A 16,092-nucleotide genomic window follows, 5' to 3' on the forward strand; every position below is an offset into this window, starting at 1 on the left:
TCTTGTCTGGGCAGGAAGGAGGTGTATGTGCACAGTAGGCAAGTGGTTAAGGATGCAGGGCTGGTGCAAGGATTTTTGAAACCCTAGGTGAAACCTTATTTTGCCGCACCCCCCTTGGCTCCACCCCCGACTCCACCCTATTTTCCCTGCCCATGTATACCCCACCTTTTTAATGAAGCGCCCATCAAATGCAGCCTCACCAGTGCCCATCAAATGCACCCTCACCAGCACCTATCAATGCAGCCTACTAGTGCCCATCAATGAAAGTTTGCTTGCTTCCGTTCATTCAGGAGTTGGGACACAGACACAGTCCTCTGCCGCCATTGAGGCTTTGTGTGAACACAGCTGCCTGCTGATGCTGAGACTTAGTTGCTTGTTGCAGAGAGAAGAGAGTAGGAACACCAGTGGCCAGGCGCCCCTAGGCAGCAGAGCACCCTAGGCGGCTGCCTAGTTTGCCTAGTGGTAGCACCGGCCCTGTAAGGATGAACCTCTTTATTCAGTACTGGCTAATTGTAGGGCTAATAAGCAAGATGTGGCCAAACACAGGGCATAGGAAACTAGGCAATACCATAGAGGACCAATGCACAAAAAATTATATCTGTCTACACAGATTCATCAACTCTTCCTAACAGCTATAACATACACTGGCATTATGACTGCTGCACACTAACCCTTTTATAGAATGGTACTGGGATATCAATCCCTTCTGTAAATCGTTTTCAAAAACGTCCAACTGCAGAAGGTGGAGAAATATATTAACACCTTAGGCTTAATTTACTATTTAGATATTTGATTCTGTGAAACATAAATAAAAAATGTAGAGCTTCTCCTCCAAATGACTGAATGTCCGAAGTTAGCGCAACTATACTTCAGTTCACTTAATTACATTTATTTGGGCCTTATTTTGGAAATCTGGTCTATGGTCTTTACTATTGTCCATTAATGAATGTCTGTATTTAATCACATAATTGCATCCCCACTTCCAAACAAACCATATATAAGAACATTCAGGTAAATAAATTAAAACAAAAAATTGTTTTAGAGTGGAAATGGGACAAACAATAAACAGTGATCAGAAATATGAAATTATTTGGACCAAAGTTAAAATTTAATAATTATATGTTATATTGTTTTATACATAAACAATTTCATACACTTCCTATTAAGTACTAAACTGTTTCAAAAACAAAAATCTATTCAAGTACGTATTCTTTACTCGTTCAGACTTTATTGGTCCCACTGTATACAGGAAAATAGTCACCCTCACTTATTCACTCCTGAGATGGTTTAGGGATTATGGACTATGGAATCTGTAGTGTGCATAAAGTAGTGCACATGACCTCAACTAACCTGTGCTGCTCAAACAGAAGCGAGGAGGAGAAAGAGAGGGTCAGGAGCTCACAGAGGCAGAAAAACACAGTGCAAATTGAGCCTCTAAATAGTGGATGTGTATAGAATATTTTTAAAGAATAAGGATATTAAGTGCCACTTTATGCATCAAGTGGTACATTTAAATAAATGTGCACTTAATTTATATTGACCTAAAAAACTATTGCATGTTGGTTGTGAATTACTCTAACAATCACTGTATATTTATGTGTAACTTAAGTTGGGTAATTTAAATTATTAAATAAATGATTACACCATTTGTATCCATTAACAGCAGAAGGTGTACATTGTGAAATACATATTTATTGTTTTTTATACACTATCTAAATACACTTGAATTAGATGTGAATTAAAGTCCACATTTTGTAATTATCCAGTGTAAATACAATATAAGCAAATATTAATAATCTAAGATAGAATTTACATTAAAATATATGCTCTATTGTGCTGTCCATTTTTTGCCTATTCATTAAATTATGTTGCATTTTTGTTTGTTCATTAAAATATTATAAAACTCATAAATTAACTTAATAGTTAACAGAAAGACACCGTGAAGCTTACTTTCTAGTTTCCAGTAGGACAAATTTAAAATGTTCATTGCTGTAATGCCTAAGCATAAACACACATTGTAAGCCAATGTGATGCAATATGTTTAGCTGTAGAATTAAAAGTGTTCTGACAATGTGATCTTATGGCCTTTTATAATACACACACTGGTAGCTAATGTATATGGGAATTGTTGATTCATCCTCTAATCCATGTGTTATGAGACTTAGAAAGAATAATTGGTGTCAGTCTCTTGAGTTTATTTGACTTAATATATATATATAAATATGTATGTGTGTGTATATATATATATATATATATATATATATATATATATATATTTATATTTACATTTATATACACTGTATATATATATAAATTATTTTATGTAATCGTTATTTGTAAAACAGAGAATACAGCATAGCCAACAATGCCCTACTTATGAGGGTTTGCAAATAAGACACCAGAAGTAAATGGCATATATTGGTACATTGGCATATAGAGCTACAAAAACGTGGGGTGTAAAAGGGAAGGAAAACTAGGGAAAAGGAAAAAGTGGAAATGGTAAAGCATTGCCGCTAGTGGGGTCACCCCCTATTTGACCCGTGGGGTTACTTTGGGCGAGCATACATTGAGGGCCAACTCTATTATTTCAGAGTATCTCACCATGAAATGACCACTGGGAACCCCACAAGCTTTACCACCGGAGGAGGGGGGCAACGAGGCCTCCATCAAACTTCATCCAGGGGCAACATCACCAGGACCACTCAGGGTGAAGACCCCACTAATGTAGCAAAACTATAGTTCAGGTATTTCACCCATAGGCAATATACATAGCGCAACAAGAACAGGAACTTTAACAAAAACACAAAACATATACCATTATATAATAAAATAATCGCCCACAATGATCTGGATCATTGGGAAAGAATGAAAAATAAAAACATTGGAACGGGAGTGCAAAGATTGGGTTTAGGTATCAGTAGCACAATTCAAGAAGGTACTCTCAACGAGACTTCTGTCAACTCCAACAAAGAAACCTACAGGCTGGACAGCACTGGATCAGGATCAGCAGTATACTCCTGCCAAGGTGCCCAAATACTAGTAAAGCGCTTGCATCTGTCCTCACACGTCAATACCCACTATTCTGTCTCCTTGATCTCAGTCATTTCTCTCTAGTGGGCACCTGTGGATGTTTCCAGTAAATAGGTATAAGTTGTTTAGCTGCATTCAAGAGGTGAGGTAATGCACTTTTCTTGTAATGGCTTAGCAGGGGGTAGAGATGTGTAGGAGGAAACAAGCCGGGGAGATAGGGACATCGACCCCAAGAGCGCCCTTTATCTGAGTTTTGATATCCAATCAGAAAGGGGGAATCGCAGGGCATTCCCACCAGACGTGAAGAAGTGTGCCCCTCTGACCACATCCACGTCAGCAACAATCTGTGACTGAAGGATAGATACGTGACAGAGTTACAGGTACCCAGTATTAACGCATCAAGAGTTTGTAGTCTGTGTCTTGGATTCTATGGAGCTAGATTGTGTGTTATTTGTTCAGCGGAGAACTCCAACTCAAGGTCAGGCTCTCTTTCCCGAATAAAGGCTGGCTTTGGCATAGTGGGGGCAGACCCCAGAAGCTTATAGAGTTCAGTGATCATATGAGGTGTAGGCTCCTTTTCAATGAACAGATGCTCATAGTGGTTTAGAGTAGAGTGCTCCCTAATAGAACCCCCTGTGGGCTGCAAAAAAATGGTGCAGTTGTTTATAGCGCCACCAGTCCATAGGGAACTGTATTTATATTTTTATGACTTCATATGTTTCAATGTCATGTTTGATGATTATCATGTGACCCCTGTGTCCACCCGGTACCCAGCTGCTTTGAGTGTTCGGAGTATCACATGATTGCTATGCGATCACATAATTACAATGTAAACACAACTGTTATGTATGGGTTTCATTCGTAACAATTGTGGTTAGCATTGTGATTGGCCCAGGTACCATGTGATAGCTGTGGACTAATCGCAGCACCCTGTAACATGTATAGTAATAGCTGTAGGCCAATCACAACATCACAGTAGTTATCACAGCTGTTATAAATTAAACCCATTCATGACAGTTCAATATACATTGCTGTTTACAGTGTAAAATAAAAATAAAAATCCATGATCACCCCACCCACGCTATGCTGACACTGAGCTACTCTGTTAACAGGATGTAAAAAAAATAAAAAATACAACAATTGTAAGAAAAAGATGTTAAGTTGAATAAAAAATTATATATTTTTTAATATGCTGTCACTAGTCAGTATCCATGATCTATGACGCTGTACTGCACTGGTGACACTTTTTTTTCACAATTTAAAAAAAATATATATATATATATCATTTAATTTCTTTGTTTTCCAAGAAAATTATAACAAAAAAATTACAACTTCAAAAAACTCCCATGCCTCTTACTAAATACAACTGACTGTCTACTTTCCAAAAAGGGGTAATTTGGGGGGTATTTTTTATTGTCCAGGCATTGAGTGAGAAATAGGATAGGCTATCAGTACATTAGACAGTATAGCAGTGGGACTCTGTGCTACTCAGAAGATTGCTGGTTTACGCCAGATTTTTGGAGAGACAGGCACGCTGATTGCCCAGCTGTGTGCAGGGCTATTAGTTGTGATCTCACTATGGCTCAGGGCCCCACCCCACAGACAGGAGGTCTGTGCATGGGAGTCAGGAGGACTCCAATCCTCTGCAGGAGTCAGGGAGGCTGCATGTGCTCATCCAGAGTGTGCATGTCTGCTGGAGGCAGATTTAGTCTGTGACAGCAGCAAGGAGCTTGACTTTAGGGACTCTTTTTGTACACATTGCTCTAGATAATTCTGTTTCATGTTCTTTTTTTATTGAGGAACCCCTCTCCAGCCGCACCAAGCAAAAGGACATTTGCAGGAGAGGCTGCAGAGGGGGTAAAGGCAGAACTAGAGGCAAATCCGTCCAAATTTAAGAAAATTTAAAGATTTTCATCCTGTCCAAACATACTTTATCCTCTGCAGAGATGTCCTTGCTAAGCCATGGCTCTAATTTTGCTCCCTCTAACAAACCAGATCCTTTTGTACTGTTCAAAGGTTTAAACAGGTATGTAAGGAATCTGACTTTAAAGAGATTTTTCCAGATAAAAAAATGCCAAAATCACACCCCTAGCTGATACTGTTGAGGGTCCAACCATGTCTGGGCCTGAGGTAGACCCATGTGATTTTGACTTTGACGCAGATGTAATTGAGATGCTCGAACAATTGTATCATGATGAGTCCTATACACAGCTTGAGTTATACACTCAACATCTTCATACCTCCCCACCGATCATACATTCTACTTTAAAACCCAAATCCATATTCTACCCTTATCATTCAAAAGGGCCGCACCTTATTACCTTTTATAATGTGGGTTTTGACCCAACAAGAAAATATTGCCCTGTCATCCCTTATCAAAAATAATGAACTTATAATCAAAACTGTAGACAAGGGTGGCGGGATTCTCATACAGGACCTGCACCAACTAAATCTTGGAAGCAGAACGCCTATTAGGTGACCATCTCACATACTCCAAATTAAGTTCTGATCTGTTACCTGACTACAAAAATAGGATTTTTTATACAGTTTACCTGTAAAATCCTTTTCTTGGGAATACATCACGGGACACAGAGCCTTAATTACTTAATGGGTTATGTAGTCACCACAGGTGATTGGACACTGGTAAACCCAATTAAAATTGAGTTCCTCCCCTATATAACCCCTTCCAAATGTAGAGTACCTCAGTTTTGTAGCAAAGCAATAAGTGTCCCACGTTTAACTCCAAAGAGGGGCGGGAGCTATGTGTCCCGTGATGTATTCCTAAGAAAAGGATTTTACAGGTAAGCTGTATAAAAAATGCTATTTTCTTGCTCATACATCACGGGACACAGAGCCTTAATTACTTAATGGGATGTCCCTTAGCAATGCTAAAATTGAGGGGAGGGAGACACAGATCAGAACAAGACCGCCATCGGGCCAGAGGATCTATACTGCTGCCTGCAGCACACTACACCCGAAGGTGGCATCCTCGTACCCTCTCACATCTACCTGGTAGAAGTTAGTAAATATATGGACCGAAGACCAAGTAGCAGCCTTACAGATCTGAGCCATGGAGGCCTCATGAAGCACCAACTGCTCTAGTCAAGTACGCTTTCAAACTGATAAGGAGGGTTCTTCTTTGCTAAACCATAGGCCTGAATAATGACTTGTCGAATCCAACTTGCAATAGTGGACTTCGACACTGCCTGTCCCTTCCTTGGGCCCTGTGGAAGAATAAACAGACAATCAGTCTTTCTTATCTGAGCCCTAGCTTGCAGATAAACCTTTACCGATCTTACAACATCTAGAGAGTGTAAACTCTCTTCCTCTGCAGACTGCGGATCTAGAAAAAAAGACGGTAGGACTATATCTTGATTCAGATGAAATCCTGCAACCACCTTAGATAAGAAAGTCGGGTGAGGACGCAGCACCACCCTGTCATCATGAATAATCATATATGGTTCTTTACACGAAAGAGCTGCCAATTCCGATACCCTCCTTGCTTGAGGATGTGGCTACTTTGTCAAAAGACTTAGAGAAGCATGGTGTAATGGTTCAAAAGGTAGCTTCTGTAAAATAGATAATACCAAATTCAAATCCCATGGGCACACGGGAGACTTAACCGGCGGATTCAAACGCAGTGCTCACTGAACAAGGGCCCGGACTGGGGAACGAGAGGCAAGCGGTTTTTGAAAGAATACCGACAAGGTATTTAGGGCCAACTTCATATTTAAGCCCAACTGAAGAAATGCAAGAATCCTATTAATGGCATACTTCCTAGGATGTCACCTTCTGGGTTCACACCAGGAAACATATGCCTTCCAGATTTTGTAGTAGATGAGCCTAGAGGCCGGCTTCCTAGCATTAACCAGAGTGGATAGGACTGGACCTGAGAGCCCATGTTTCCTCAGAATGTGGGTCTCAACAGCCAAACTGACAAATTTAGACTTTGTACGGCAGGATGGAATAGTGGACCCTGCGATAGTAGGTCAGAGCGTAGTGGGAGAACCCAAGGTCTTTCTACTGCCATGCTTATGATTTCTGCGTACCAGGGTCTCCTCGGTCAAGCCGGGGCGACCAAAATCACTGGCTTTCCTGCCCTCTGGACTCTCTGAAGGAATCATGGGAGAAGCGGAACTGGAGGGAACGCATAAATCAGAGAATAACGACCCCATGAGATTGTCAGGGCCTCTGAACCTTGGGATCTCTTGTTCTTGGCACAAAGTTGTCCAGCTTTGCGTTGAACCTGGAAGCCAACAGGTCCACATCTGGGGTTCCCCATTTCTGACATATGATTCTAAATATGTCGGGGTGTAGAGACCATTCTCTTGGACTCAGCTGCTGGCGGCTTAAAAAGTCCACCTGCCAATTTTCTACCCCTGGAATGAAGACCGCAGATAGGCAGATATGCCTTTCTGCCCAGGCCAGGATATGATTCACCTCTCTTTGGGCATCCAGACTTTTGGTGCCTCCTTGGTGATTGATATAGGCCACGGCTGTAGCATTGTTGGACTGAATCCGAACAGGCCAACCCTGCAGTCTGTAAGACCAAACTCTGAGGGCTAGATGAATTGTCCAAATCTTCAGAATGTTGTTGAGTAGGAGCTTGTTAGCTCCGAACCACTTCCCCTGGGCAGATGCTTCTCCTAGAACTGCCCCCAGCCAAGAAGTCTGGCGTCTGTGGTTACCAATTTCCAGGTAAACGGAGTGAAGGAATTTCCTTCTGACAGATTTCAGGGAGCAACCACCAATTGAGGCTCCGGCGAACCTTTGGAGATAAGATCATAGGAAGGTCCAGGGCCTGAACATTTTTGTTCCAAGCTGACAGAATTCTGCCCTGTAACGGCTTTGAGTGAAGCTGGGAGTAAAGGGATAGCCTTGAATGGGGCTACCATCTTTACCAATAATCCCATGCATAGACGGATGGAAGGCCTTCTCTTTGCCCCTATCACTCGGACCAAGTCTCCAATGGCTTTTGCCTTTGGCTTGGGAAGTAATACCTTGCTTTGGGACGTGTCTACAATCATGCCCAAATACGCCAGCCTTCTTTAAGGCTGCAAGGAGGATTTTTCCAGATTGAGGACCCAGCCTAGGTACTCAAAATATTCCACTGTGCTGTGCACATTGTGGCTCAAGCATGCAGCGGACTGATCTATGATCAACAGATCATCCAGATAGGCTGTTACTGCTATGCCCCGTGCCCTTAGCCTTGCCAGGGCCGAGGCCAGTATTTTTGTGAACACTTGAGGTGCTGTAGCCAGCCCGAAGGAAAGGGCCACAAACCTTAGAAACCTTTGGTGTGCGGGGAATATTGGAACATGTAGATATGCATCTCTGATGTCTATTGATGCCAGGAATTCTCCTCCCTAAAGGGTGGAAACAACTGAACAGACAAACTCCATGCAAAAGGAGCAAATGTTCAGAAACTGATTCAGGCTTTTCAGATCTAGGATAGGTCTGACATCCCCGTTTGGTTTTCGAACCATGAAAAGGTTTCAGTAAAACCCTCATCCCTGATCCTCTGGGGCTAATTCCATGGTTACCCCTTGGGACAACAGGTGTTCCAAGGCCAACAGCAAAGGCCTTCTTTTTTCTGGATCTTTGGCAACTCTTGATCCCATAAAACGGGGTGGCGGAAGTTCTCTGAATTCTAGCTTGTAGCCTGAGCTGAGGACACTGTGGAGATGACCCACTTGTCCTGAACCTCGTTCCACCAGGCGTTTCCAAAATTTCAAAACAGCCTTCCCCCCCCACTCAGCTGAGCGGGAGCATCCCTTCATAGAGAAGTTTTGGGGATCTGTTTAGACCTTGAACCCCAAGTTATTTTCTGCCCTTGGGCTTGGCTCTGGGCTTTTCCCCTAGTGTTAGACTGGGGCGGTCGTCGCCACTGCCTGGAGACTGAGTTTCCAGGGGCTGGAGAAAGAGTATGTTTAAATGAGGGACGCTTACTCTTTTTCTTAACCGGCAATAGGGTAGACTTGCCTTCGGTAATCTTTTGGATGTATTTATCCAGGTCATCTCCAAACAGGCGTTCTCCCCAAAGGGGAATGCTGCCAAGTATTTCTGGCAGAAAGTCTCGGCCTCCCAATGTTTTAACCAAAGGGACCTGCGCATGTGTACCTGCAGGAGATTCAAGCGAGATGCTTGTTGAACAGAGTCCATAATCGCAACAATCACAAAGCACAAGGCCTAAAGAAGGTCCTCATAAACCTTAATCTCTTCTGTAGGGAGGAGGTTAATCATCTGCTTCATTTGTTCCTTGAGGAACTGACATACACCAATGGCTGTAACTGCAGGTTGTACTACAGCCCCAGCCATGGCAGAGGAGGCTTTTAATAGGGACTCCAGCATTTTTCATCAGTTGGATCCTTAAAACCCTGAGCGTTGTCTAAAGGACAGGTCAGGTTTTTATTTGCACAAGAAATAGCTGCATAAATAGAAGGTACCCCCCATTTTTTGGTGAAACCTTCCTCCATAGGACAAAGGAGGGAGAACTGTTTAGGAGGAGAAAACAGCTTATCTGGGTGAACCCAGTCATCATGCATCAGTTTATCCAGCAAGGGATGAACTGGAAAGGCGCATGCAGACTGTGGGGATTTCCGGGATCCCAAAGAGGAAACAGAGGGCCTAGAAGCTTCAACATGAGGCAATTTGTAAGTGGCACGCACCATCTCTGCATAATATTGCACCTGCATCTTTAGCGACTGAGAGGTCGCAGGAAACCTCTCATGCTCTGAATCTTCAGACTGCACATGATCCTTATCTCCAGAGAGGGATTTTTTACCCTCAGAAGGCTTATCTGAAAAGAGAGCCAGAGCAGATGAAGGGTATCTACTCATTTTTCTGCTATCTCTTACAGATGGTTCACACTGGGCTGCGAGAGTGAAGCCGTGCAAGTTCAGCTGAATTCTCGATTTCGTACGTGATTTCAGATTTCTGCACAGATGTCAATGTAAATCGTGGCCTGAAATCGCAAAAAGTAGTACAGGAACTACTTTTTGAAATCGGTGCAGCACCGCAGATGCGGCGTCACACCGATTAGGATGGTGCCATTGCCGACAATTGCCAGCAAATGCCGCCGATTTTGAGATGCGATTTGACATGTCAAATCGCATCTCAAATTGTACCAGTGTGACCCAGGGGTCAAGGAGATTGCGACAATATTAGCAATCCAGATTCACAGAGGAAATACGCCGGAGTATCATACTCCGGCGTATTTTCAAATTTGCTGTGTCGTATCTTTATTTGTAATTCGCAAAGAAGATACGACGGCTTTTGGCTGAAATCCGACAGGCGTACGGCTGATCCTAGGTGTAATTTTCCGGTGGCCGCTGGATGGAGTTCGCGTAGTTTTCCAGCGTCGGGTATGCAAATTAGCTGATTACGACGATCCACGAAGATACGCGCGTTCGTCGCAATCTCTTACGTCGTCGCTAGTCGGTTTTTCCCGTCGCAAACTTAGGCCTGCTTTTTCATGGCTTATCTTTAGAACAGCCATGTTAAAGTATGGCCGTCGTTCCCGCATTGAATTTCAATTTTTTTTCTGTTTCGCGTAAGACGTCCGGGAATACGAAACGACGTAACGCATGTCGCCGTTCAAAAAATACGTCGGGGCGCCGTAATTTCGCGCAAAGCACATCGGGAAATTTTCAAACGGAGCATGCGCAGAACGTCCGGTGCGGGAACGCGCCTAATTTAAATGGTACACACCCCATTTGAATTAGGCGGGCTTGCGCCGGATGGCTTTACGTTACACCGCCGTAAGTTTATACGCAAGTGCTTGGTGAATCAGGCACTTGCGCTGAAAACTTGCGCCGGTGTAACGTAAAGGGGATACGTTACGCCACCACAGATATTTGTGAATCTGGCCCATAGTCCTTACTGCAAAGCAAAGGTACTATCCACAAATACAAATGCAATCACTGTTATGCTATAGTCTTTCAATACACAAAAATATCAGCCCACTGCACAACCTGATGCCGAGTAAGAGTCTTAGGTTTTCCTGGTTCAGTCCACAGGGATGCTTATAGCTGACAGCTCTATGTCCATGCTGCTTACAGAAGGCTCTGGCGTGCTGGGCTTTTGAACCAACCTCTTGGTGCCTGCACACAGGTGTCCTGCATTGCACACGGGCACTAGCAACCACTTTTGACCATCCCCCATCCATGTCTCTATTCTGACAAAAAAGCTTTTGCTTTTTTTTGCCAGGTTTTGCACTTACTCCCTCCAGTGGTGAGAACCAGGAAAGACATCCTACTCCAAAGAAGATAATACATAAATAAAAATTATCTTCTTCTTACCTGATCCACGCCGCAGAAAAGCTACTAAAAGTAGTTCCAGCTTTCACCCATCACGTCAAGCAAGTTATGCCAATCTTCAGGTTTACCAAGGGTTTTATTAGAGAAACCTGGACCTGTAGAAGACTCTGCCAGAAACCTTTCGTGCCACAGATGTATTAGCACACCAAAGTCTGGATCCCAGAGCCCAGACTTCCGCAGAGAGACATTACAGGCAAACCTTGTTTCTTCTTACACGAGGCCTGAGTACCAACCATCTTAGGCCTTTGATATCAGCCCAAGGAATGGATCCGTTATAGCTCCTAGGTCTCCGCAGCCAGACCATCAAAAGAGCATTTTTCTTCTTGGCACATGTTGAACGTGACCAACCACCTTAAAACTGGCGAAAAAACTGAGGTACTCTCCATTTGGGAGGGGTTATATAGGGGAGGAACTCAATTTTAATTGGATTTGCCAGTGTCCAATCACCTGTGGTGACTACATAATTCATTAAGTAATTAAGGCTCTGTGTCCCGTGATGTATGATCAAGAAAACATTTTTTGATAAGAAGAGGAGAGGAAACCTGAAGGAGACAGGGTTTGGTTGTCCACAGCTAATTTAAAATTAAAGTGCCCCTCGAAGAAGCTTGGCCCAAGATTCCTGGGTTCTTTCTCTATTAAGAAACGGATTGACTCTGTGGCCTTTGAATTGTCCCTACCAAGTAATATGAGGATTCATCATTTCTCTGCTCAAGCCAACGGTTGCTAATTCCTTCCCGAATCGTGGTCCTGAAACTCTTGCCCCTTTACTGATTGATGGTAATGAAGAATACGAGGTAGGCCCCGTACACACGACCAAACATGTATGCTGAAACTGGTCCGTGGACCAGTTTCAGCATACATGTTCGGTCGTGTGTAGGCGCGAGCGGGCAGAATTCCAGCAAACATTTGCCCGCCGGGCCTTTTCCCAGTGGGCAAATATTCCTGGACTTGTTTTAAAACCGTCCGCTGGAATCCTGCCCGCTCGGACATGTATGGTCGTCAGTACAGACCTACCGTACATGTCCGAGCGCCCGCCGTCCCTCGCATGCGTCGAATGACTTCGACGCATGCGTGGAAGCATTTAAAAGGCAGGCCCGCCCACGTCGCCGCGTCATCGCTGCGTCATCGTCGCGGCGACGGCGCGGTCACGCCCCGCGTATTGTTTACGCGCGGACTTCTGTACGATGGTTAGTACAGCCATCGTACAGAAGTCCCCGGGCAGACATGTACGGTGAAAACGGTCCGACGGACCGGTTTCATCGTACATGTTTGCCCGTGTGTACCCGGCCGTAGAGGCTATCCTGGATTGTAGAAAGAGGGGAGGTCAGACTAAATTCCTCATTAAATAGAAGGGCTATGGTCCTGAGGATAACTCCTGGGAACAAGCCTCTAATGTCCATGCTCCCCAGTTGGTACAAGCCTACCTCCAGCTTCATCCTGAAAAATTGGCTCTTGTGGGCATCTGCAGGCTGCCCCTAAAGAGGGGGCAATTGCACAACAAAAGAACAAATTCTTCTGGACAGCCGCACACCGAATAAAAATTGCCTTTATTGTAAAATCCAAAAATAGAAAACAGCACTACATGTCACAGCACACCAGTAAATCTGACACGTTTCACACTGTTAGTGTTTAATCATAGCTCATGACTAAAAACTAACAGTGTGAAATGCGTCAGATTTACTGGTGTGCTGTGACATTTAGTGCTGTTTTCTATTTTTGGATTTTTCAATAAAGGCAATTTTTATTCGGTGTGTGGCTGTCCAGAAGAATTTGTTCTTTTGTTTTGCAATTACATATACATTGCCTGCACCCGTGGTTTCTGGGAGAAGCAATCACCTTGAAGATTTCCACACCAGAGCGGCCCTTTTCTCTTCTAAGGAGAGGGCAATGTCATGGAATCCCCATGAGATGTCTGGCGCATAGGTTTGCCCATAGAATTGCTAACAGGCGCACGCATGCATGCAGGAGCCCGCAATCGTGTGTACGCACGGGCTTAATTCCTCTTGGCGCCAGACGTACTATTTAAAGAGAGTCTAGCCTCCTAATCTTTGCTGACTGATCTTCAGTTGTGTCCTTTATCCTGATCTGATCCTGTGTGCGCTCCTAGTTTATGACCCGACTTGTTCTTGACCTTGGCTCCGTATTCTGTTCCTGTGCTTATACCCCCCTCTGACCCGGCTCTGTTCCTGATTCTGGCCTGTTGACAAACCCGGCTATTCCTGAGATTCTGCTACTGTCTTTGATCCTGGCTGCTGTTAACCCTTGGTTGCCTGCCTGGCTGTCTCCTGTCCCTGCTCTGCCTACTCCAGTCTGCGGAACCCTGACAAGCTGCTGACCTGGGACCTTCCACATCAGGCACTCATGTCCCTCTTGTGCTTTTGTCTCCTCTGTTTCATCCTCAGCGGAGCCAGGACAGCAGAAATAAGAGAGGCTGGACTCATCAACTTAGTCTCCTATCAGGTACCTGACACTTAAACTACCCTTAAGCCATGCCATATTATTGAAAACTTGTGTCACTTTGGGTATGTGCACATGCCGGACCCTCAAATCCTTGTTTATGTATCTTTTACATGTATGCTTTATTAATGTGGGTTGTGTCCCAGTCACTGTACCGTGTTGTTTCATACGTTGTCCTACCCCCTGTTCTTAGGGGATGACTCACATTTATCTCTTTACTATGTAAACTTTGTTTCCTCAATAAAAATTTTGAACACAAAAACTGTTCTACAAAAAAAACTGTTGCTATATGGTTATGGTTTGTCCCAGCCCAGGTCACTGTCACATGCAAACAAAGATATGCTGCAAAAGTAAGTTTAGAAAAGATTTTTAAAAAGCATGCTAATAAACATTTGAGCATATCAAGCATGAATTTTAAATTTTTTGTCAAAAAGGGGTTCTTTAAATCTTTCCCTTCAAAGATATAAAATCTCTTATGTATAAAAAATATATATATATGTCAATGGCAGAACAAATAAATAAATTAAAATACCCTTAGGAGTTTATTATAGTAATTAGAATTTTTATTTTAGATGTTTTCATAAAATATACAAATGAACATCAAATGGGAATTACAAGTCTCCAGGTTCCTCCTCCTATACCTATGATTTATGTTATAAAATGATTCACATCCAAATTGTTTTGAGATTTATATGCTCTACGTAATGTACAAAATAATAATATATTTTTTTATTCGCTTTGTTTGGACCATGGATGATAATTTAGTAAGTGTGAAGTAAAACAACAATTGACTGAGATTTGAGTGGAAGAATAAAAATCACATCTAGTTATTATGATGCATTTGAACAAATGGTTATTTTAACTACATAAGATATTTTGTGCCATAGTTGCAAAACACAGTGAATATATAAAAAGCCAAAAAACACCTTGTATGATTGTTTTTTTTTTCTGGTTGTACACTCCTAACTATATTATAGATAGAGTAAAGCAATATGCACAAAAGCATAACTGCATACATACATTAGGTAATGCAATGTATCCTTTATTCTTTCCTTGCTTGTTAATGGAAGCTAATTGTATTTCTATCTTAGAGATTAGAGTCCTACATAACTGATGACAACAATAAGACCATGGTGAAAGAATTTATCCTATTGGCATTTTCTGACTTAGGACAATTGCAGATATTACTGTTTGTCACCATTTTGCTGTCATACTTGATCTGTGTTACTGGAAATATTTCTATTATCATTTTAATTATAACTGATCCTTTACTTCATAACCCAATGTATACATTTATAGGCACCTTTGCATTCCTGGAAATTATGTTCGTAACAGTTACAATACCTAAGCTTCTGGATAACTTAATTTCAGGAAAAAAGAGTATTTCTTTTCTAGGATGTTTCACACAGTTATATTTCTTTAACGGATTAGGGATAACTGAATGCTACCTCTTGGCAGTAATGGCCTTTGATCGGGATTTAGCTATTAACAATCCCTTTCATTATTTATCTATCATGAGTAAGAAGTTTTGTTTTAAACTAGCTGTGGCACCATGGATTGTTGGGCTTTCTATTTCTTTTGTGACTACATTTTGTACAGCTTGTCTAAATTATTGTGGTTCAAACCAGATCAACAATTTTGTATGTGATGCAGCCCCGCTTCAAGATTTGTCTTGCTCTGATCCTTTAATCAGCAAACTGGCTATACTAGTAGCGGCTGTCTTAGCTGTAGTCATCCCATTTTTTATCATTATAGGTTTCTATATTCATATTATTAACACTATCTTAAAAATTAAAAGTTCTGCTGGAAAGAAAAAAGCATTCTCTACCTGCTCCTCTCATCTTACTGTGGTCAGCCTGTACTATGGTACAGCTATGATTGTATATATTACACCCATTGGCACCCAAATGGACAAATTCCTAGCTCTTGTATACACTGTCCTAACTCCAATGTTAAATCCATTTATTTACACTTTGAGAAACAAGGATGTTAAGTCAGCAATAAACAAATCTAAATCTTTATTAACTGGCTTACTGACTGTTTCTGCTTTGCGTTAAAAAAAAAAAAAATATATATATATATATACATATAATCACACACATAGGTTGGACTTCATTGACTTGTGTCTTTCAACCTCTACTATGTAACTATGTATATTGTGGTTTGCTATTTTCTAAAAAATGTAAGTAAATAAAGTGATTCTTTAATAATAAGAGAATTCTTGTGTTTGACGTAAATGTAAAGATTTAGGGTTAGATTTATTTACATTCAATTAAATAAAATTAGC

At 42.1% G+C, this 16,092-nt stretch overlaps 1 protein-coding gene across 1 annotated transcript; it reads left to right on the forward strand.

Annotated features, from left to right (window-relative positions):
* The first annotated feature begins 14,899 nt into the window (after nt 1-14,899).
* Nucleotides 14,900-15,862, forward strand: LOC120920080 (olfactory receptor 5V1-like). The gene has a single exon (XM_040331994.1). The coding sequence runs from the start codon at nt 14,936-14,938 to the stop codon at nt 15,860-15,862; it is 927 nt and encodes a 308-aa protein (XP_040187928.1). The 5' UTR covers nt 14,900-14,935.
* The last annotated feature ends 230 nt before the right edge of the window (nt 15,863-16,092 follow it).

This window comes from Rana temporaria, chromosome 13 (assembly GCF_905171775.1).
Source record: "Rana temporaria chromosome 13, aRanTem1.1, whole genome shotgun sequence".
NCBI lineage: Eukaryota > Metazoa > Chordata > Amphibia > Anura > Ranidae > Rana > Rana temporaria.

Bases quoted from the DNA above. Each gene is read 5' to 3' on its own strand.
- LOC120920080 (XM_040331994.1), top strand. From the start codon at position 14,936: ATGGTGAAAGAATTTATCCTATTGGCATTTTCTGACTTAGGACAATTG.